Here is a 22594-nt window from a genome sequence, read left to right on the forward strand (position 1 = left end):
CTTTTCCCAGTGTTTGGGTACCTCAGTTATTTGAAGAGAAGTGAGGAGAGTCTATTTATTTTTTAATTTATTTTTTATTATTGGATAGAGACAGAGAGAAAGGGGAAGAGGGAGATAAGAGAGGGATAGAAACTGAGAGATACCTGCAGACCTGCTTCACCACTCGTGAAGCTTTCCCCCCTGCAAGTGGGGACCAGGGGCTTGAACCTGGGTCCTTGTGTACTGTACTGTGTTGCTTAACCAGGTGCACCACTACCTGCCCCCTCTTTTATTTATTTATCTATTTTTTTAAATTAAGGAGAATCTATTTCTTTACATATCTAATTTGAATTGACAAGGCTGTGGGTCTTCTTAGTGTAAGTAGCAATAAAGAACGCCAGGGATGCATCAATGAAAAATACACTTGGTCACAAAGTGACAAAAACCATGTAGATTACTAAGGATTGACAAAAACCATGTACATTACTAAGGATTGACTTCAAGGGGGAAAATATCAAAGCATGATTAGATGTGCCTGCAAATTTCCATGGAAATACAACATGACTGATTTCCACTGATCAGGGAGATGCCGTTGAATGTGGAGCTGGGAACATGGAATCGAGGGAAGATTCCACTATGATCTTCAGTAGAGAGTTGAGAAACTCGGCAATAGTCTCTACACTGTTCTGGCACAGTTCTGGCCTCTCAGTGTAGAAAATAGCTTAACTTAAAAGTATTTCAGGAATTTGGTGTACTTTAGGTATGCATCACCTTTCAGAATTCTGTCTGTTTATATTTTTGGACATACCAGGGTCTCATTTGTAGACTGTCCTGGGCTGATAATTTCCCCCATTCTTTTAACTTTTCCATTATTTTTATTTCAAAGAGGCAGATAGAAAATTACCACAGGAGGATGCCATCATTCTTTGGCCTTCCTCTAGCTTCATAGTGCTCTCATGTGGTAACAGGCTTCCAACTCATGCCTTTATTTATTTTTTTTGATTTATATAAAAAGGAAACATTGACAAAACCATAGGATAAGAGGGGTAAAATTCCACACAATTCCCACCAAAAGAAGTCCATGTCCCATCCCCTCCCCTGATAGTTTTCCTATTCGTTAACCCTCTGGGAGTATGGACCCAAGGTCATTGTGGAAGGAGGAAGGTCTGGCTTCTATAATTGCTTCCCCGCTGAACATGGGTATTGACAGATCAATCCATACTCCCAGCCTGCCTCTTTCTTTCCCTAGTAGGATGGAGCTCTGGGGGAAGCGGAGTTCTAGGACATATTGATGGGGTTGTCTATCAAGGGAAATCTGGTCGGCATCATGCTAGCATCTGGAACCTGGTGGCTGAAAAGAGGGTTAATATACAGAGCCAAACAAATTGTTGACCAATCATGATCCCAAAGGCTGGCATGAAAAGTTGGGGGGGGTTCTTCATTTTGTAGATAGCTAGTAGGCATATTTTAGTTATATTCCAAAGGACCTGTGGCTATACTAGTTTTTTTTTTTCTTTTTCCCCTGAGCCTGAAGTCTGATATGCAGGTGGATCCAAGTTATTGTCTGGGGAGATGATGTCATGGCTGGAAAAAGGACTTAGATACCCTCCTCACCTATTTCTATTACAGTTCTCTCACTCACTCCAAAGCTAACCTTATCAATGCAAGGACTGCAAAAGTTGAGTAAGGGCAAGATACTGGCATACTTTAATGATGACTCTTTAGTCACTATCAGGCCACTCCATCAGCTGGGGCCCTAGTCAGGGAGTCCTGAGATTCCCAAACAGACATGATGGACCTAGACCTCGAATAAATCTCTCTCTCCATTGTTACCAGTTATCTCTATCAGGAACAACAACATAGACCCCTTTGTGGGCCCTCCATAGGACCTTTCCCTCAACTTGGATCAACAACATGTAGAGCATGTCTTTTTAAAATAAATTTACTAGTTATTAATAGTATGTTACAAGATTATAAGATTATAATGTATAGTGCCACACCATAACTACCACTAAAAATCTGTATCCCCACCCTACCACCTCCCAAAGATAACAACCAGAGTTCTGACAAGTCTTACAAATAGTTTGCTTACTTCTGTTTTGTTTGGATTTTTTTGTTTTGTTTTTGGTAATTTCATGTAAGTCAGATTTCTAGATTCCACATTTCTAGAAACCATCTGGTAGTTGTCTTTTTATCTCTTCACTTAGTTTGCTAAGCATAATCACTTCCAGTTCCATCCATTTTGTTCCAAAGAGCACACTAACATCTTTTTTTTTTTGATCACGGAGTAGTATTCCATGGCATATATACCCCATAACTTCTTTAGCCAGTCATCTGTTAGTGACAATTTAGGCTGCTTCCACTCTTTGCCTGCTGTGAATAGTGCAGCTATGAGCATATGGGTACTTATGTCTGTTTTAATTCGTGTTTGAGTGTCCACTGGATAAATGCCCAGGAGTGATATTGCTGGATCATAAGGTACTTTTATGTTTATTTGTTTAAGGACTCTCCATACAGCCTTCCAAAGGGGCTGCCCCAGTTTGCATTCCCACTAGCAATGGAGCAGAGCTCCCATCTCCCCACAACCTGTCCAGCACCTGTCTTTTCCTGGTTTGTTGATGTCAGCCATTCTCAGGTGTGAGATAGTATCTCAGTATAGTTTCAATTTGTATTTCTCTAATGATAAGTGAAGTGGAACATTTCATCATATGTCTGTGGACCATGTGGACAATTTTCCTTAGAAAAATGTCTGTTAATGGCCCAAAGAAGACAGATCCCAAAAACCTAATTCTGGCTGGGCTCAACAAATGATACTCAATGTCTAAACAACTGAGAGAAAGTCTAAGATCATCAGATAAAGAGAGGACTGCAAACATTGGATAAGGGCAAGAGACTAGCCTACTTAATAATGGTCTTTTTGGTCACTATCACACCACCTCATTCTCTAGGGCCCTAGTTAGCGAATCCTTGCATTCCCACACACATATGATAGACCTCTAAGGGATCCCTTCTTCCACCACCGCTGGTCACTTCTATAAAGAACCGCATCGTATGGGTCCTTTCAGGACCTTGTCCTCACCATAAAACAACGACGGTTGGGACAGCCCTAGTTTACCTTCTCTGGGTAATTCTGCCTTGCCACTTGAGAAAGACTGGTCTTGAAATGAGTGCAGCCTGCACTGTCCCCGGCTGTGACCATGAACTGTGAGCTCAGACCAATAGGGACCTAGAGGTTACACAGGCTCTGGTGCTAACTGTAAATAATATATATGGGCCCTGGGTCATATAGATGGAGGTCAATAGTTTATTTTAGCCACAGATTTTTTTTCAAGAATGGGAGCTACTCTCTGCCCTAATCCAACTTTCTAGCCCTTTTCTCTACTCTGACACCATTCTCTCAGACAATATTCTTATCCAACTTCAGGCTAGCTATCAAACTCAAGCAAAACTACCATAGTTGTGTGCCCCCAGGAACATACCTAGAATGTTTCTAGATTTCTTCTACCCTAAAATTCCTAATCTTATCTGCTCTAATCCTATTTTTTGGTTCCTGGTCACTAACTGTCTTGTCTCAACTAAGGTCATGCCACCTTCCAGACACCAAGTTACAGATGCTACCATGACTCCACCCTGACTTCTCTGGGCAGATGACCTCACCAATGTGTCCTGGACTATCACATCTCCAGAGCTCTGCTCCACTAGGGAAAGATGGAAACAGGCAAGGGTTATGGATCGACCTGCCAATGCCCATGCTCAGCGGAGAGGTAATTACAGAAGCCAGACCTCCTACCTTCCGACACCCTAAAAATAACCTTGATCCATACTCCTAGCAGGGGAGAAATGATAAGATGAAGATAAGAGGGCTCTGAACTTTAGCTCCATGAGCACCCAGAGAGAGAGAATGAAAATGAGAGGGACATATGGAGGTAGTTATGTTGTCATGAGTGGCTTGGAGGGGAAGAGAGGATTGAATCAGGAGAAAAAGGGGGCAATTATGTATAAATGTGGACAGATAGTTGTAGAGATGGTGGTTAACTCTTGTCTACAACCTTAGGGGAACTGTGGTGGATTGCAGTGGGGAGACTGAAGATTCAGAACTCTGGTGGTGAGAATGGCGTGAATTTAAACCCCGTTGACATGTAATTTTGCAAAATAAAAAAAAAAAAGGAAAGAAAACTGTCTGTTTAGTTCTTTGGCCCACAACCCATGTTTTAGAGCATGGGAAGGCATAAGAAGCTACCTCCTAGTCCTTACACCACCACCTCCACTCGTTTTAATATAGGTTATTAGATTATAAAATTGCTTTACTGAATTACTATGAATGTTCATAAGTAACAACTGGCTCACAAAGTCCCAGAATGTTTAATAATTCTCTCTCAGGAGATTGTTGAGTGAGCTCTGGCACACCAATGCACAAAGTCCTACTCTATTGACTTAGACATGGTGTGTTTTGTTTGTCTCACACAACCAGATGTTCTGGGATAGGAACTCCACAACATCACCAGGAACCCAGAGTCTCTACTCAGTCAACCTTAACAGGAGCCCTTCTCATGAGTGTGGAAATAAGATTACAAGGTGACTGCCACCCTCCAAGCTTTACTTTTCCACCAGAAAACACACAAAAACAGTGATGTTTAACTGTTCGGCAAACAACACTATTAGTTTCCAATTACTGCTGTAACAAGTACTGCAAACTTAACACACACACACACACACACACACACACACACACACACACACACACACTGATTACAACGCAATACACATTTACTGTCTTATAGGCAGAAGTTTGCAGTTACCCTTGCTAGACTAAAATTAAAACGTCAGAAGGGCAGGAGGCTCTAAAAAGTACTTCAGGGGCAGGGAGGTGGCACACTTGGTTAAGCACACATGCTACAATAAGCAAGGACCTTGGTTCAAGTCCCTGGTTCCCACCTGCAGGGGGAAAGCTTTGCAAGTAGTGACCTCCCTGGGCAGAAAAACTCATCAGTGTGTCCTGGGACCTCACCTCTCCAGAGCCCTACCCCATTAGGGAAAGACAGAAACAGGCTGGGGGTATGTATCCATCTGCCAATGTCTATGTCCAGGGGAGAAGCAGTTACAGAATCCAGACCTTCCACCTTCTGCATCCTATAAAGAATTTTGGTCCATACTCTCGTGGAGATAAAGAACAGGGAAGCTTCCAATGAGGGGATGGGACAGGGAAGTCTGGTGGTGGGAATTGTGTGGGATTGTACCCCTGTTATTTTACAATCTTGTTCATCATTATTAAATCACTAATAAAAATTAATTTTTCTCCCCTTTCTTCCTTAGTCTGGATTGTTTGTATTTTGCTCAGCTTGATAGCTATACATGTTTCATCCACCTTTGGGACAAATAGGTGAAGCAAAATAAAAGTAAAAAACAATGTGGCCCAGGAAGTGGTGTAATAGTAAACCTTTGAACTTTCAAACATGAGGTCCCAGTCCCTGGCACCACATACGCCAAAGTGCTATTCTGACTCCTTCTATCCTTCCATCCTTCTTTCCCTCCCACCCTCCCTCCCTTCCTTCCTTCCTTCCTCCCCCCCTCCCTCCCTCCCTCCCTTCCTTCCTTCCTTCCTCCCACCCTCCCTCCCTGCCTTCCTTCCTTCCTCCCCCCCTCCCTCCCTCCCTCCCTCCCTCCCTCCCTTCCTTCCTCCCTCCCTCCCTTCCTTCCTTCCTTCCTTCCTTCCTTCCTTATCTTCCTTCCTTCCTTATCTTCCTTCCTTCCTTCCTTCCTTATCTTCCTTCCTTCCTTCCTTCCTTCCTTCCTTCCTTATCTTCCTTCCTTCCTTCCTTCCTTCCTTCCTTCCTTCCTTCCTTCCTTCCTTCCTTCCATATCTTCCTTCTTTATCTTCCTTCCTTTCTTCTCTATCTTCCTTTGTTCTTTCTTCTTTTAAATTTTATTTTAGTGATTTAATAATTGATTTACAAAATTATGAGATAACAGGGTTATAATTCTACATTGTTCTCACCACCAGAGTTCTATATTCCCATTCCCTCCATTGGAAACTGCAGTGGTTCTCCCAAGGTCATAGACTGTTATTTCTATAATTATCTATATATTTTCCCATTTTCTTCTGTGGTCCTGACTTCTCTTCCTTTCTAAATCACACCTATACCTATTGCTACTTCCAAATATCTTTCCTTCTTTCCTCTTCTCTCTCCAGATCCTGATGGAGTTGGAATTCACAGCCCCCTGGTTATCATCCCTTATCATTTCTCCCCCTCTGGGAGTATGGGCCAGAATTCTTTATGGGGTGCAGAAGGTGGAAAAGCTGGCTTCTGTAATGGCTACTTTGTTGGGCATGGGTGTAGACAACTGACCTCTTTCTACCTATTTCTAGGTCATGAAATAAACTTAAAAAAATGAGTTAAGAGCAAGCAAGAAGAAACTTAGAAAATCAGTTACGGGTGGGTGGGCTGGGGTGTGTGTCAAAGGATTCAAGGACATTCAGAAGCTAAGAATACACACTGGCCTGGCTGGCCACAGAAATGGGGGCGAACCAGATAAACACTTGACATCTCTACAGAATTCTGAGGTTGGAGAAGGCCCAGGAAGGAATTTTTAGAGAAGAGCTATTCTGGACTAAGAAACTTGCCTTTTGAGCCTCTGTAAACAAGGGCTTCACATGCATATAGAGTGGTGTGGTTTTTGTGTGACTGCTGCTTCTTTCTGTAAGCCACATGGGCTGTGAAGTGAAGCCAGCATCTCTGAGGTGGAGCGGAGTGGGCTGAGAAGCTAGTTGAGGAGCTGTGACCCTCCCACCCTCTATTCCCCACCCCCCATAATGCCCAGGAGGCTTTGTGCCTCTAATGGCCCTTTCAGCCACCCGAGGTGACAGGGGCTTAACATTTTGACACCTGTGTCCCATTTTTCTCAGTCCTTCCTGTTCTCTGCCACGTGGTGGGAGCCTGACTTGCAGAGAATTTTGTGACTCCACTTAGTCATGTCTGCAAATGGAAGCCTTTGGAGCGTAAACTTTATTCATTAAGGTGATTTAAACCACAGCTTGATGACAGGACATCCGTCTTAACCAATGGCATGGGGCCCACAAAAAAGCCCAAGACTCCAAAGGAGGACTTGGTGACCATTGTTCAAAGATACGAGGTATAAGGGAAGTATGCATTCTTTTTTAAAAATAGTGGTAAGATACATAACAAAACTTATCATTTTAGACATTTGTAAATGTGTAGTTCAGTGATATTAAGTATACAAACTACTGTTATTCAACCACCTAATTTTTATTATTTGCTTTTTATTAATGATTTAATATGGATTTACAAAATGGATGTAGGTATGGATGGTAGGTAGTGCATCGGGTTAAGTGCACATAGTACAAAGCTCAAGGATTAGTGCAAGGATCCAGGTTCAAGCCTTAGGCTTGAACTTGCGGGGGGGGGGATTGCCTCACAAGAGCTGAAGCAGGTCTGCAGGTGTCTGTCTTTCTCTCCCCCTCTCTGTCTTCCCCTCCTCTCTCCATTTCTCTCTGTCCTATCCAAAAATAGCAACAGCAACAATAATGGAAAAAACATGGCTGCCAGGAGCAGTGGATTCATATTGCAGGCACTGAGCCCTAGCAATAACTGAGGAGGCAAATAAACAAACAAATTAATTAAATAAAAAATTCTAAGATGACAGTGAAACCACACTGTTCCCACCACCAGAGTTCTGGATCTCTCAACCCCTCCACTGTAAGCTACTGCAGTTCTCCTAAGGTTACAGATATGGGTTGACTCTTATTTCTACAACTATCTGTGTGTATTTATATATATTTGCTTCCTCCTTTTAAAGTCTCACTTTATCTTCCTTTCCAAGTCACACATATACCTATTACTACATCCAAATGGCCCTCCCCTTTTCCTCCTCCTCTCTCTGGTTCCTGATGGAGTTGGAGTTCAGAGCCCTCTGGTCATCTTCATGCTATAATTTCTACCCCACTGGAAGTATGGATTAAAATTCTTTTTGGGGTGCAGAAGGTGGGAGTTCTGACTTCTTTAAGTGCTTCTCCATTGAACATGGGTATTGGCAGGTGGATCCATACCTGCCCCCCTCCCCCAGCCTGTTTCTATCTATCTCTCCCTAGAGTGGCAGGGGCTCTGGAGAGGTGAAGTTTCAGGACATATTGGTGAGGTCGTCTGCCCAGGGAAGTCAGGATGGAATCATGACAGTGTCTGCAACTTGGTGGCTCAGAGTAGGCAAGATATAAAGTGTGACAAAATGATTAATGGATAGGAACCAGAAAGGAACGGGGTAGGGTTGGGCGATAGCGCAGCGGGTTAAACGCACATGGCGCAAAGCGTAAGGATCCTGGTTTGAGCCTCTGTTCACCACCTTCAGGGGAGTTGCTTCACAAGTGGTGAAGCAGGTCTGCAGGTGACAGTCTTTCTCTCTCCCTCCCTGTCTCCCCTCCTCTCTCAATTTCTCTCTGTCCTATCCAACAACAACATCAATGATGACAACAACAAGGGCAACAAAATGGGAAAAAACGGCCTCCAGGAGCAGTGAATTTGTAGTGCAGGCACTTTCTTCTTCTAGCGTTTGCCCTTCTTCCGTAGCCAGTCAACAGCGTCAGGTTGAGCCTGATGTAAAGTTTCGAGACCTCCTTTGAATCTGGAGAGGTGGCAGTCGTTGACTATGTGGGTCATAGTCTGTCTGTAGCTGCAGGGGCAGTTCGGGTCGTCTCTGGCTCCTCAGCGATGGCACATAGCGGTGCACCGGCCATGGCCTGTTGGATAGCGATTGAGGAGGACCCAATCATAACATGCTAGGTCAAAGCCGGGTTGACACTTGCAGGGGTCTGTGACGAGGTGTTTGTTTTTTACCTCAGCTGACTGCCAACTCTGTTTCCAAGAGTCTGGAACAGAGAAGTTCAGTGTAGGCGTAGGGGACCAGATTGGGTGACTAGATGTCAAGCGTTGGACAGGGTGGGCGAAGATATCCGCGTATATTGGCAGGTCTGGTCGAGCGTAGACTTGGGAAATGAACTTAGATGATGCCGCATCCCAACGAATATCTGGCGGGGCGATGTTGCTAAGAACTGGCAGCCATGGAACCGGGGTGGAACAGGTGGTTCCAGAAATTATCCTCATGGAGGAATATAATTTGGAATCGACCAAGTGGACATGGGGGCTACGGAACCATACTGGAGCACAGTATTCTGCAGTGGAATAGCATAATGCCAGAGATGATGATCGTAGTGTGGAAGCGCTCGCACCCCATGAGGAGCTGGCCAGTCTTGCAATGATGTTATTCCTCTTGCCCACCTTTGCTGCAGTTTTTATGAGATGTTTGTGAAATGACAGAGTGCGATCGAGAGTAACGCCAAGATAGACTGGCTGGGCTTCATGCTGGATTCTCGTATCGCCAAGCTGCACATTAAGCTCACGCAAGGCATGGTGTAGATGGAAAACAGATGACACCATTTTTGCAGTGCTAGGGATTAGTCGCCATTTTTTACAGTAATCAGATATCAGAGACATGTCTTTCGTGAGTGCAGGCACTGAACCCTAGCGATAACCCTAGAGGGGAAAAAAAGCCACAGCCTGCATCTGTGAAGTCAGAGAAACTAGCAGGAAGAAAAGAAAAAACAAAAAACAAACAAACAAAAAAAGAAAAAGAAAAAAGAAACAGAAAGGAATGGAGCAGATGAGAACAGGGATCTTTGGTGGAAAGAAGGTAGGAAGTCCATTTTAGGTATGTTCCTAAGGGCCCACAACTATCATAATTTTTTGCTTGAGTTTGATAGCTAATATGGAGTTGAACAAAAATATTGTCTGAGAAGATGGAGTCAAAGAAGGAAAGGGGCTAGAAAGTAGGTAGGGCAGAGAGTAGCTCCCATTCTTGAAAAAAAAAATCTATGAAGAAAATTAACTGTTTACCCCATCCACCTGACCTAGGGCCCATCTATATATTTAATTTACCAAAGGACCTTGTGTGACCTCTGAATCCTTATTGGTCTGAACTCACAGTTCATGGCCACATCTGGGAACATTCTAGACTGCACTCATTTCAGGACCAATCTTCCTCAAGTCATAGAACAAGACTACCCAGCCTCCCTTTGGAGAGTGGGGCAATCCCTACTACTGCTGCTCTATGTGGAAGGCAAGTCAACCATCTCTTTTACCCTCTCCATTTCCCCTTCCTGTAACCTGTCCTAACCACCATTATGCAGCATTCTACCTTCTGTGTCTATGGATTTCACTACTCTAGACCTACCTACAAAGAGTCATATAGTTTCTGGTCCTTAGGATCTCATTTATTCTGCTTGTTATAGTATCTTCAACATCCAGCCAAGGCTGTAGTAGTTAATTCCTTTTTATGATCAAATAATATTTCATGGTACATATATACTCTGTTTTTGTTTATCCATTTTTTTCTTTTGTGAAGCAGTATCTCATTGTGTCTCTGATTTGCATTTCCTTAGTGAATATGAAAGCTGAAAATTTTTTCATGCACTTATTGGCCATCTCTGTCTTTAAAAAAATACTTTATTTATTTTTTTAGTCAAAGAGAGAGAAAGACCAGAATATTGCTCAGCTCTGGCTTATGGTGGTGCTGGGAATTGAACCTGGGATCTTGGTGCCTCAGGAATGAAAGTCTTTTGCTTAGCCACTAAGCTGTCTGAGACACTTTTATATGTTCTTTGGAGATAGATCTACCCAGGGCTCTTGTCCCTTTTTTAACCAGGTTATCTGGCTTTAGTTGTTGAGTTGTATACAGAATGGATTCTTGAATAACAGGTAACAGTGCTAACTGTAAAGTTTAGAGTATTAAGTCACCAGTATACACATGGAATAACCCTTCTCGTCCTTCAGGTCCAAGGTTTTCAAGCATCACAAGTCCCACTTGTAGCAATATTAATTTCAAATATCATCACTGACATGTCTCTGGAATATTCTGATCTCATTTCATCACCTTGGCAATGAGTGGAGGTGTCAGTTAAAGGTCTTCCTGCAGATGGTGTAGCATTGTTTCAGAAACAGAGAATCCAGACAGAGAAGAGTTGGAAATCTGGCAGCTGGTCATAGTTTGAATTTATAATTCATCCTGGGTAGAGGGCCTGAGCTGGTATAAAACAATTCAAATGTGCCATGTTCTCATGATCTTCTGACCATTTTGGGGGCAAGGCCCTGTTTTCTTTTTTTTAATTATTGGCACTTCTGCTGTGGAGGCTGTACCATCTGGAGGTGAAGCATTACTTTTCTTCCTGCATAATATGTGCCAGATTATAAAAATAGATCTGGTTTTACCAGAAGAGTATGTGGAAGAGAAGGAAGAAACTCAATCCTCCAAGTACTCCTCAAGGTCTCCTAAATGGCTTGAGAATTGTGGGAAATGGGTCCCTCTAGGAGCTTGCTTCCTGTTTTGAAAAGATTATGTATGAGAGAGAGAATGAGAGAGAGAGGGGATATTAGAGCATCACTCTGGCATTTGAGGTGCTTGGGATTGAACTCAAGACCTCATGCCTACGATCTACAGCTCTGTTCCACACACCATCAACCAAATCACAGAACTAGTCTTTCTGGAGAGTTGAATAGCTTGAACCTTGTTTTTTGACTACTGTGGATTCATGAGCAGTCAATCTTCTGGGTACTGTTTGCCACAGCTTTCACGGGGTCCCTGATAGTTACCGGCTCACCGGTGTCTGCTTCAGGTCGGCTGAGACTAGACTCCCATGCACCAAATTTAACTGTTGCTGTGACTGTTGGCTTCGGGTGACTGGTAGCATAAACTCTACTCCTTTGAGGTAAACATGTTAATCTGATCAAAATGTATCAAAGAGATTACTCACAAGTATGTTTTTACTCACTCTTATTTTCTTCCTTATTAATTAACTAATTAATGCCCAAATGTGTCTCTATCATTGTCAACAGTGAATAGATCTCAGGATGGGTATGGCTGAGGCTCGGATTCCATGGCAGCATTTCCAAGAGAAAAACTATGTTTTGGCTACAGTTTCCCACCTTCCCATTTTGTTCTTTGAGGTGATTTCAGTTCAAGGGTATATATATATATTTCAGGGGGCAGTGGTGGGAGAGGTTAATGGTTTACATAATAGTTGTTAACTCATGGGTACAATTTCCCATCTTGCTATCATAAGTGTCTGCAAAATACTTTCACCCCCAGATTACATTCATTACTGTGCACCAGGACCCAACCCCCACACCCCTGGCTCCCTTCCCAGAGTTCTCTGCTTTCATGCAATGTAGCCAACCAGTCCAAATTCTTACTTTGTGTTTACCCTCTCTGTTCTTATTTATTAAGTTCTTCCCATGAATGAGATCATCTCATAGTTATCTTTCTCTTTCTGGCTTCTCTCACTTAACATGATTCCTTCAAGCTCCATCCATGATGAGGTGGAGAAGGTGAGCTCATCACTTATTTTAATAGCTGAGCAGTATTCCATGCAGAAGTTTTTTTTTTTTTTTTTTTTGCGTAAAGGTATTTCTAAGCTTCAGACTATGAGTTCTGTAGACTAAAGATGGCTCAACTGGTAGAGAACATGCCTTACCACAGCTTGGGTTGAGCCCCAGAGCCCAGCAACAGCTCCAGGAATGGTGGTGTAGTGCTGTGGTGTCTCCTCTATCACTTTTCTCTCTGTCAAATAAAGAATAAGAAAGTGGTTTGGTAAGGGTGCTTCCCAGTGTTATTATGCATGCGGGACATCTTGGGTTCCTCCCTTAATGCCATCTAGAAAAATTGCAAGACTTAAATTTTTATCCTTTAGACTGGGGAGATAGCATAATGGTTATGCAAAAAAGACTTTAATGCCTCAGGCACCAAAGGTCACAAATTCAATCACCAGCACCACCGTAAGCCAGAGTTGAGCAGTGCTCTAGTTAAAAACAAACAACTACAACAAAAAGCTTTAAATTTTGTCCCTCTAGTGAGAATATCCTCATGTATTTTGGCATTTGGTCTTAAACAGTTTGATATTAAATATGTGTAGTATATGTGCAGTGCACACACACACACACACACACACACACACACAATGCATATTCATTGCCCTGCAAGATTGCATCCAGAGAACTTAATTGAGTTTGACGTCTTCCTAGAATAACTCAAAGAACAGCTATTAGAAGCGAATGGACTGCATGAATTATTCTGCTAAGCTCTTCTGCATATTATCCTAATAAACAGCTCCACGGAGAACTCAAAGTCAGTCTGTATAATCCTGGATCTCACAAATGGGGGAAGGCAATTCTCATGGAAGAAATATTTTCTCTTTGGACTTGGCTTTAAATAGCATTGTAATAAAAAATGGAAGAAGCACTCATAGTTAATTGAACAGATCTGTTAGTGAAAAGACCTCTGGAAATATGTCCAAACTTTATACTGTATAAACAAGGAAACAGCTCAGACGGGGAAAAATGACTTGCTTGAACTCCAAGTCTAAGAGCCAAATGTCACTTGTCCATCGTCTGTGGCCAATAATTCTAGGCAGGTCGTTGTGAATCCTATGTAGTCATTACCCTCGGTCTGTTTGTTAATGGTTGCTACTGACTAATGGCTTGTGATATTTACCTTTGCAGAAGCTAACATTTAACATGTACTAGAGCCTCAATGCATAGGAAGGTAAAATAATAGTAAAATCATCTTACTCTCCAACCATCACACAAACTGAATGGGCAGGAAATTTTGCTGTCTGGGAAAGACTTCAGCAGCCTCGGTCACTTGGTAGATTATTTCATGCATGGGTAGGTCATTTGGAGTTAACTTTCATATATGATGAAATTTGGTGGTCTGGTTCATTCCTCTGTGTATTTCCTTTTTTCTTTTCTTTCCTTTTTTTCTTCTCTTATCTTTTTGTTATTTTTATTTTATTAAATTCTTTTCTTATCTTTATTTATTAGATAGAGACAGCAAGAAATTGAGAGGGAAGAGGGTGATGAAGAGGGAGAGAGACAGAGAGACACCTGCAGCCCTGCTTCACCACTCGTGAAGCTTGCCCTCTGCAGTTGGGGACACTTAACCTGGCATGCCACTACCTGGCCTCTCCTCTGCACTCTTTTAAAAATTATTTATGTTTATTATAGAGAGAGCAGTCAAGATAGAGGCAGAGAGACTCCTGCAGCGCTGGAGATAGAGGCAGAGAGACTCCTGCAGCACTGCTTCACCACTCTTGAAGCTTTCCCCTTGTAGGTGGCAATCAGGAGTTTGAACCTGGGTCCTTGCTCATTGTAATGTGTGCACTTAACCAGGTGTGCCACCATCTGGCCGCTCCTCTGCACCTTTCAACCCCAGTTTCCCTAACACCGTTTCTTGAATAGGCTCTCCTTACATCATTTGATGGCTTGGGAGCCCTTGTCAAACATTAGTTGAGCACAGGTGTGGGGGCCTCTGCCAACAAATTGTAGAAGTACTTGATGATGGTAAGCCACAATCGTCTGTGGTGATCTGCACAAGTATGTATTTCTTCTGCTTTCTTCTCTGCAAATAAAGATTGTGTTCCCTGGCTCATGGGGGCTTACTGACTGTTCTGTAGTAGCTACTGTGATGGACCAGGAGCTAGAAAACTCAATAGGGTTTCCCCAAGAACTGTAACACACTACACTGAGTCTAGGTACCTGCTTTCCCTTGGTGCACAGTAAGCCACTAGGTCTTCGCTAAGAGAGTGGGAACCTGCTTCTCTTATCCTCACAACACTATGGTATGTATCTCACTTCTCTCTCTCTCTCTCTCTGTTGGTCTGTCTGAAATGAAAAAAACAAAAAAAGGAACTCCACTGAGTGTAGTGTGGAATTGTAATCTGACCTACTATTAATTACAAATAAAAAAATTAACTTTGGGGTGGCAAAATTATGCATGTGTGAGTGTGTAGTATTGAGCCAAAAGATAAATTCAAAGAGCCTGTGATCACAAAGATTAAGAGCCAGTGGTGTCTTACCAGCAAAGGTCCAACTTCTTCTAATGTAAGAAGCTAGAACATTTGGTTTTTATACAGGAACACTTGTGTTTTGTTTTGTTTTGTTTTATCCACACAAGTATGCTTCAAGTTCTCAGTCTGGAAGGAAAATGTGTTTGTGGTTTTATGGAAAGCAGATTGTGTTTGGGTTCACTTTATCTGTACAACCTGCTGGTAAGTTTGCTGTCAGTTTATTTTCTTGTAAATAAAGGTAATTCTGTTCTGGGTGAAAAGTAGTTTGCACACAATACATCTTTATTGACACCTGGCCATCTGTGACTGTGTATCCTTGAAGCAGTTGCTCAGGAGAGTCCTGATTAGGCATGTCTCAGTCATGTTTGGTTATTTATTTATTTATTTCCATCAGGGTTATTGTTGGGACTCAGTGCCACCACTATGAATCTATTGCTCCTGGTGGTCATTTTATCCATTTTTATAAATTTCATTTTTATTTCATAGGACAGAGAAATTGAGAGGCGGGGAGGAATATAGAGAAGGATAGAGGAATATAGAGAAGGATGCAGACCTACTTCACTGCTAGTAAAGTGCCCCTCTGCACATAGGTGAGAACCTGGAGCCTGGACCCAAGTCCTTGTACATGTTAATGTGTGCACTCAACCAGGTGCACCACTGGCCAGATCCCCCATTGTTTACTGCCTAGGGACCAGAGGCTTCAATCTTTTATTTTTTTTAAATTTATTTATTTATTTCCCTTGTTTTTTATATTATTGTTGTAGTTATTATTGTCGTTGTTGTTGGATAGGACAGAGAGAAATGGATAGAGGGGGGAAGACAGAGTGAGGGAGAGAAAGACACCTGCAGACCTGCTTCACCACCGATGAAGTGACTTTCCCTGCAGGTGGGGAGCTGGGGCCTCGAACCGGGATCCTTATGCCAGTCCTTATGCTTTGCGTCACCTGTGCTTAACCCGCTGCGCTACTGCCCAACTCCCAGGCTCCAGTCTGTTATACAATTACCTGACTGTCCAATTTGCTTTGTCTTTTGAATGAGAAATTCATTCTGAAAGGAGGGATTAATTTTTCCTGAAATAGATAGAAAACAACTCTCCACAAGGGTGGAACTTAGACCATATTTTATATAAACAGATGCCGCCCCCAAGCTGAAAGGAACTAGATAGAACGATAGCTTAGTAGGGAACTTGTTTTAATGTCTCACCAAGCTCTTATGAAACAAAAGAGGTCATTGACAGGATTATTAAATTTAAGGGCTTTCTTTGTGGAAGGTGAAGTGGGATGAGAGGGATATGATGTTAGAAGAGAAGAGAAGGAAGAAGAAAACGTGAATGTTAGGAGTCCTGGTCCATTGTGGACAGTCTTCTTATCTGATGGGGAATCAAAGTGGATCACGAATCTACCAGTTGGCCATTCCACCTGTTGCGTTCCCCCAGGACAACTGTAATGCTCAAAAGACTGGGAGATCAAACGGTTCTACTCAAGATATTACACTGGGTCTGTAGGAGAATCTTCATAGCACTGCAGTAATGGGGAAGGGAGGATATCACAGCTCTAACTCGAAACTTAAAAAGGGGCTTTATGCAGCAGCACACAAAGGTTTGACTGCAGGGCACTGGGCATGGGTTTAAACAATACAAGGTTTATTAGGGCAGTACAAAAGTATGGGACACATATTTTAGGTACTGAAAAATAAGCAATTATCATCAGGGGCTAAGAGTACGCTAGGCCCATAAAGTCCATGAATAGTTATCAAAAGTTCAGGCCCACAAAATAAACAAGTACCAGCCGAAGTATAGGCTGCTCATGGCTGTAGGGGAGTCTTAGAGTTTACTGTCTAGCTGAGTCACACATGTTCAGTTCCTAGGAGAAGTAGCCATGGCGGACACCTGGAACAGCTTCTGTCAAGATGCGTCTGACTAGGAGAAGAAGCAGCAGTCAAAGAGAACAGACTTCCGGCTGGCTGTGCTTTTAAGTCTATTCAGTCCACTCACAATGCCGTGTTGATCCCACACAGACTGGATCCACCCACAGTTCACCATGTACCTGTGCAGATCAGCTGTCGCCAAGGCTGACGTCAGCCGAGCTCTGTGTTGGTACTTCCATGGTTGCTGGTCTACTGTGTCGCCACAATTCCCACTTCTAGTATAAAGATGAACAAAATGCTCAGAGTCTGAGCATCGAAGAAATAAGCAAATCTTCAGTGATTCTAAGGTTACCTCTGCAAGCTCTGCCTTCACCCACCACCCCCCAACCAAGTGCGAGGGCAATAAATGTGTATCAGATAAGGCCTTGTTAGCCTGAAGACCTGTGCTTTGGTATCTGTGTCTAACCCAGAGATGGTTCATCACTCAAGGAATCTCAGAACAGAGTCTTAAAGATGTCTCCCCAAGTTCAAGTGGCTCCTGGATGTCAATCATGGCATATCTTGGGTGTTATTCTTTATCCTATAAGATCCTTCTACCCCTTTTTGTCTGCTCATATGGAGATGAATTCATCAAGTAGTAAACAAAACTTGTCTGTATCTTTTGGGGCTAAGTTTTCCATGGCATCCCTAAGATGCTCAGTAGACAATTAGTCAACAGCTGAGACCTACAACCCAGACATAGCTACAGGAAGCTGTTTCCTTATTCTTTTTTTTTTTTTTTCCATTTTTTTGTGTGATTAATAGTGGGTTACAAGATTGTAAGGTTGAAGCTATATAGTTCCACATCACATCCACCATCAAAATTCTGTGTCCCAACCTTCCCATCTCCCAAAGATAACCACCATGGTTTTTGTTTGTTTGTTTGTTTCTTGCCTCCAGTGTTATCACTGAGGCTTGGTGCCAGCATTACAAATCCACTGCTTCTGGTGGCCAGCTTTTCCTTTTTATAGGCTAGGACAAAGAGAAATTGAGAGAGGAGGGGGAGGTAGAGAGGAAGAGAGTTTTGTGCTATGTGAGCTTAACCTGGTGTGTCACCGCAGGGCCCCCATCCACCAAGTTCTCACAAGTCTTCTTTGTTGTTAAAATTCGGAGGACTCTAGCCAGCCGGGCTAGCTTCATGGGTGGGTAACAGAGATGCGGAGACAATGGCTGGGCAGGGAAGCTGTATTTCTTTATTCAGGAACAACGATTCATAAACTAAGACAAACTAATCACCAAACAGAACTCTGCTGTCTCTTTGCGGCGGCACAAGCACTCTCTCTTACTCTGGAACTCAGGAACCCAGGAACTCTGTCACTCTGGAACTCTGGTGGGTTTCCTAGGGGCGGGGCCAAGCGGGCCCGTGAAATTAACAGGACTGATCTAATTCTCTTGGCGGGGGAGAACTAGAACCCAATGTAAAGCATACAACAATTCCCCCTTTTCTTTTAACTAAATGGCTACAGTATCAAGGGTGTGGGGTGAACAGAAACATATATCATACAGGCATTTTTAAAAAGAGAAACTGGCACAAACATGGAGAAACATGTAAGCAAGTAACAAGAACCAGCATGCAAAACTTTATCAGCTTAAAAAAAACATTTCTTGCCTTTGGGGGGTGTACTTTCTCGAAGGACATTTGCATGGGGGCGGGGAACGGCCTAGAGTCCCAAAGGCAGCTGGCTGCAATTTACTTACTATGAAACAAAACTTGTTATTAGCATATTTCTAAAAGAGAAGGAACTTGAGACTTTTACATATCAACAACGTCTTTTTAACCTTTTGTTACACCCATTCAAGATGGAGTCAGGAAAGGAAACCTCAGGCATGAGAATAATTAGCATAGCCATTGTGCGATCTACCATTTCTAATAGAGAAGGTAATGGAGAGTTTTACATATCAACAGGTCTATTTAACTTTTTGTTTAGCCTAACTTAGTTAAAATATATTGATTGTTAACTAATTTTTTCAGACTTTAAATGTGAGTTAATTTTATCTTTATGAGAATTACATTGAAAACCTTTTTCATTTAACTTTGTCTAGTAAGAATTTAGCCTTAAAGTTACTGTTTACCAAACTTTAAACATACACATAAACATGGTCATTAATACACAAGGAGAGAAACCTTTGTTACGAAGACATGTCATTTTAAACACGAATTTAAATCTATACTGTCTTAGTTGTTGGGGGGGGTTCACCATCCGGAGGTGGCTTCCCGCGCAGCTTCACTTTTAGGAATTGCAGGTCGCGATCACTGCACAAATCTCTGCGTACTCCAGCTTGTCTGTCTTCAGACCGGACCAGCGGCTGGAGATCTTGTGTGCCCAGTTTTGGCAGGGAGCCCGGGGGTCCGGGAGGCCCAGGATCATTCCAGAATTCATAGCAAGAGGGCAGGCAGGCCAGGCTTGTAGAAGGTGTGGGCCTAGGTGCCCAGGGGTGGCAGCCATGATAGGCCGCCGTGGCCCTGCCCCATAGCCCTGACATGTCTGCTGCCCTGTTCGCAGTGGCCGAGCAGTGTGGAGGGATCACGCGTCCAGTGCCCTGCGCCACGCAGTGGAGAGCCGGCTCCTGTGGGCTGGCCTCGGGCTCTTGCGTGTTGGCATCGGGCTCCAGCGTGTTGGCATCAGGCTCCAGCATGTTGGCGTCAGCCTCCTGCAGGCTGTGGGGCTCTTGGGGCTCTTGTGTGCTGGCTTCGGCCTCTTGCGGAATGCGGGGCTGCGGGGCTGGGGGCGCAGTGCGCGGGGTTGTCTGGGCGCAGCTGGCTGGCTGGCTGTTTAACCAGGTGGAAACAGCAGCTCTGCACCTTGCCTCCCGCCCGCTGGCTCTTCCCGCTGACTGTTCTGAATTTGCCCGAGTGAGTGGGAACCACAGAGTGGTCCAGAGATAAATGTTCCAGAAACAGCGAAACAGTCTCATGAAGAAAGAGCAGAGGCCTTTGGAGATCTCTTCACAAGCAGAAGAGAAGGTCATAGTGCATAGGTAGCCAAATTGTCTTTACTTATCTGAGAGATGCGCAGGTCAGGTCCACGTGGGCGCCATTTGTTGTTAAAATTTTCGGAGGCTTTTGCTGGCCGGGCTAGCTTCACGGGCGGGTAACAGAGATACGGAGACAATGGCTGGGCAGGGAAGCTGTATTTCTTTATTCAGGAACAACGATTCATAAACTAAGACAAACTAATCACCAAATAGAACTCTGCTGTCTCTTTGCGGCGGCGCAAGCACTCTCTCTTACTCTGAAACTCTGGAACCCTCTCGCAAGCACTCTCTCTAACTCTTGAACTCAGGAACTCTGTCACTCTGGAACTCTGGCAGGTTTCCTAGGGGCGGGGCCAAGCGGGCCCGCGAAATTAACAGGACTGATCTAATTCTCTTGGCGGGGGAGAACTAGAACCCAATGTAAAGCATACAACACTTCTTTAAATATATTTTTACGTATTTATATTATTGAAGAGAGACAGAGAGAAATTGAGAGGGGAGGGGGAACAGACAAGGAAAGAGATAGTCACCTGCAGCCCTGCCTCACCACTTGTGAAGCTTGCCCCCTGCAGGTGGGAACCAGGGGCTTGAACCTGGGTCCTTGCACACTGTAATGTGTGTGCTTAACCAGGTGTGCCATCACCTGGCCTCATTCTCATAAGTCTTAGAAATGGTTTTCTCTCTCTCTTTTTTTTTTCCAAGTTCCTGTGCATCGGTTCTTTAGATGTCACAAAGGAGTGAAACCAGTTGGTAGTTGTCTTTAATCTCTTATTTCACTAAGCATCATCACCTCCAGTTCCATTCATTTTGTCCCCAAGGACAAAATGCCATCTTTCTGCCTTTTAAAATTTATTTTAATTAATTAATTGATTACTAGAGCATTGCTCAGTTGTCATCTATGGTGGTGCTGGGGACTGAACCTGGGACTTTGGAGCCTCAGGCTTGAAAGACTTTTTGCATAACCATTATAATATTGACCCTAGTCCTCTGCTCTTCTTCTTACACACACACACACACACACACACACACACGCACACACACACTTAACCTAGTACTCTAGAGAGGACATTAGATCTTTTGCTCAGTTCTTTCTTTCTTTCTTTCTTTCTTTCTTTCTTTCTTTCTTCGCCAGAGCACTCCTCAGCTTTGGCTTTCTTTTTTCTTTTCCTAAATAAGTAACCATTCCATTAAAAATATTTAAAAAATCATCTTTATTTATTTATTGGGTAGAGACAGGCTTCTGTAATTGCTTCCCCGCTGAACCTGGGCTTGACTGGTCAATTCATACTCCCAGCCTGCCTCTTTCTTTCCTTAGTAGGTTGGGGCTCTGGGGAAGTGTAGCTCCAGGACGCATTGGTGGGGTCATCTGTCCAGGGAGGTCTGGTTGGCATCATGTTAGCATCTGGAACCTGGTGGCTGAAAAGAGTTAACATACAAAGCCAAACAAATTGTTGAGCAATCATGGACCTAAAGGCTTGAATAGTGCAGATGAAGTGTTGGGGGGTACTCACTGCAGACTATTGTGTACTTTTGCTTTCAGGTATATATTTTGCCCTAGTTTATGGATACGTGTGAACTCTATCTCAGGGGACCTGGTCTATATCTAGGTTTTGGGACTTTGTTAGGAAGTGAACTGCCTGGAATGGAATTAGAGTATACTATGAAAGTAAAGGTCTCATCCGAGTAATGAAGCTGAAAGTTTGTCATTCCACACCTGAAGTCTCTGGACACAGTATGAAGTGAAGTATGCTGAGGTGGTACTTGTTGCCTTGATTAGGTTGTGATTGGCAGATGCAATATTATTTGATATGAATTGACAGGAGCATGCAGGAAAGTGGGCCCCACCCTAAGGTTCCAGGAGTGGGGGAAATATAGGCTCTATAGTGGAAATATGAGGTTCCTGCTGTCTTAGAGTTCAAGAAGATGATAGTTATTGTTATAATCACATTATTTGGTAATTGGGTTAACTTTGAAAAATTCCTTTGTTGATTTACTGTATAATACCCAACATCACCATAGTTTATGTCCTTTGACATTATTTGTATATAGCTTTGTCACCGTTTGCTTCTGATTAACCATCTTTTTGATATACTGCCGTATCTGGTTGGCCAGGATCTTGTTCAATATTTTGGCATCTATGTTCATCAGAGATATTGTTCTATAACTATCAGAGATAGTTCTCATAAATAATTTTTTATTTAATAACTTAAAAATTCTTTTTAAACATTTTTTTTGCCTCCAGATTTATTGCTGGGGCTCGGTGCCTGCACTACAAATCCATTGCTTCTGGTGGCCAATTTTCATTTTTATTGGAGGATAGAGAGAAATTGAGAGAGGAGGGGGAGATAGATAGGGAAAGAGACAGAGAGACACCTGTAGCCCTGCTTCACTATTTCTGAAGTGACTTCCCTGCAGGTGGGGAGTTGTAGGCTCAAACAGGGATTCTTGTGCTTTGTACTATGTGCACTTAACCCGGTGCACCACTGCCTGGCCCCCAACATTTTAAATTTCTTAAAATTTCTTTTATTTTGTAGGACAGAGAGAAATTGAGAGGAAAGGGGGGTATAGGTGGAGAGAGAGACAGAAACAGAGACATCTGCAGCACTGCTTCACTGCTTGTGAAGTTTTCTCTCTACAGGTAGGGGCCAGGGGGCTTGAACCCTAGTCCTTGTGGATGGTAATATGCACACTTAACCAGATGCACCACCACCCAGCTCCACCTCACAAAATCTTAAAGACACTTTGATTCTTTTTTTTTTCTAGTTCACATAAATAAAATTTCTAAATTCCACATATGAGTGAAACTATCTGATAGTTGTCTTTCATCTC

The 22594-nt window shown here is 43.1% G+C and overlaps 1 protein-coding gene across 2 annotated transcripts in view; it reads left to right on the forward strand.

The window, feature by feature from the left end:
• RAB28 (RAB28, member RAS oncogene family) overlaps positions 1-22594 on the forward strand; it is a 141800-nt gene that overhangs the window by 113448 nt on the left and 5758 nt on the right. Inside the window, exon 7 of one of the 2 annotated variants that reach the window (XM_060188330.1) lies at positions 3560-3628. The exons of the other annotated variant lie outside the window; for it this stretch is intronic. Within the exon in view, the coding sequence (XP_060044313.1) occupies positions 3560-3613 (54 nt within the window). The 3' untranslated portion in view covers positions 3614-3628. Of the gene's footprint in view, positions 1-3559; positions 3629-22594 lie in introns of those variants that run through there. 2 annotated transcript variants of the gene reach the window in all.

The sequence above is a fragment of the Erinaceus europaeus genome, chromosome 3 (assembly GCF_950295315.1).
Source record: "Erinaceus europaeus chromosome 3, mEriEur2.1, whole genome shotgun sequence".
NCBI classification, from domain to species: domain Eukaryota; kingdom Metazoa; phylum Chordata; class Mammalia; order Eulipotyphla; family Erinaceidae; genus Erinaceus; species Erinaceus europaeus.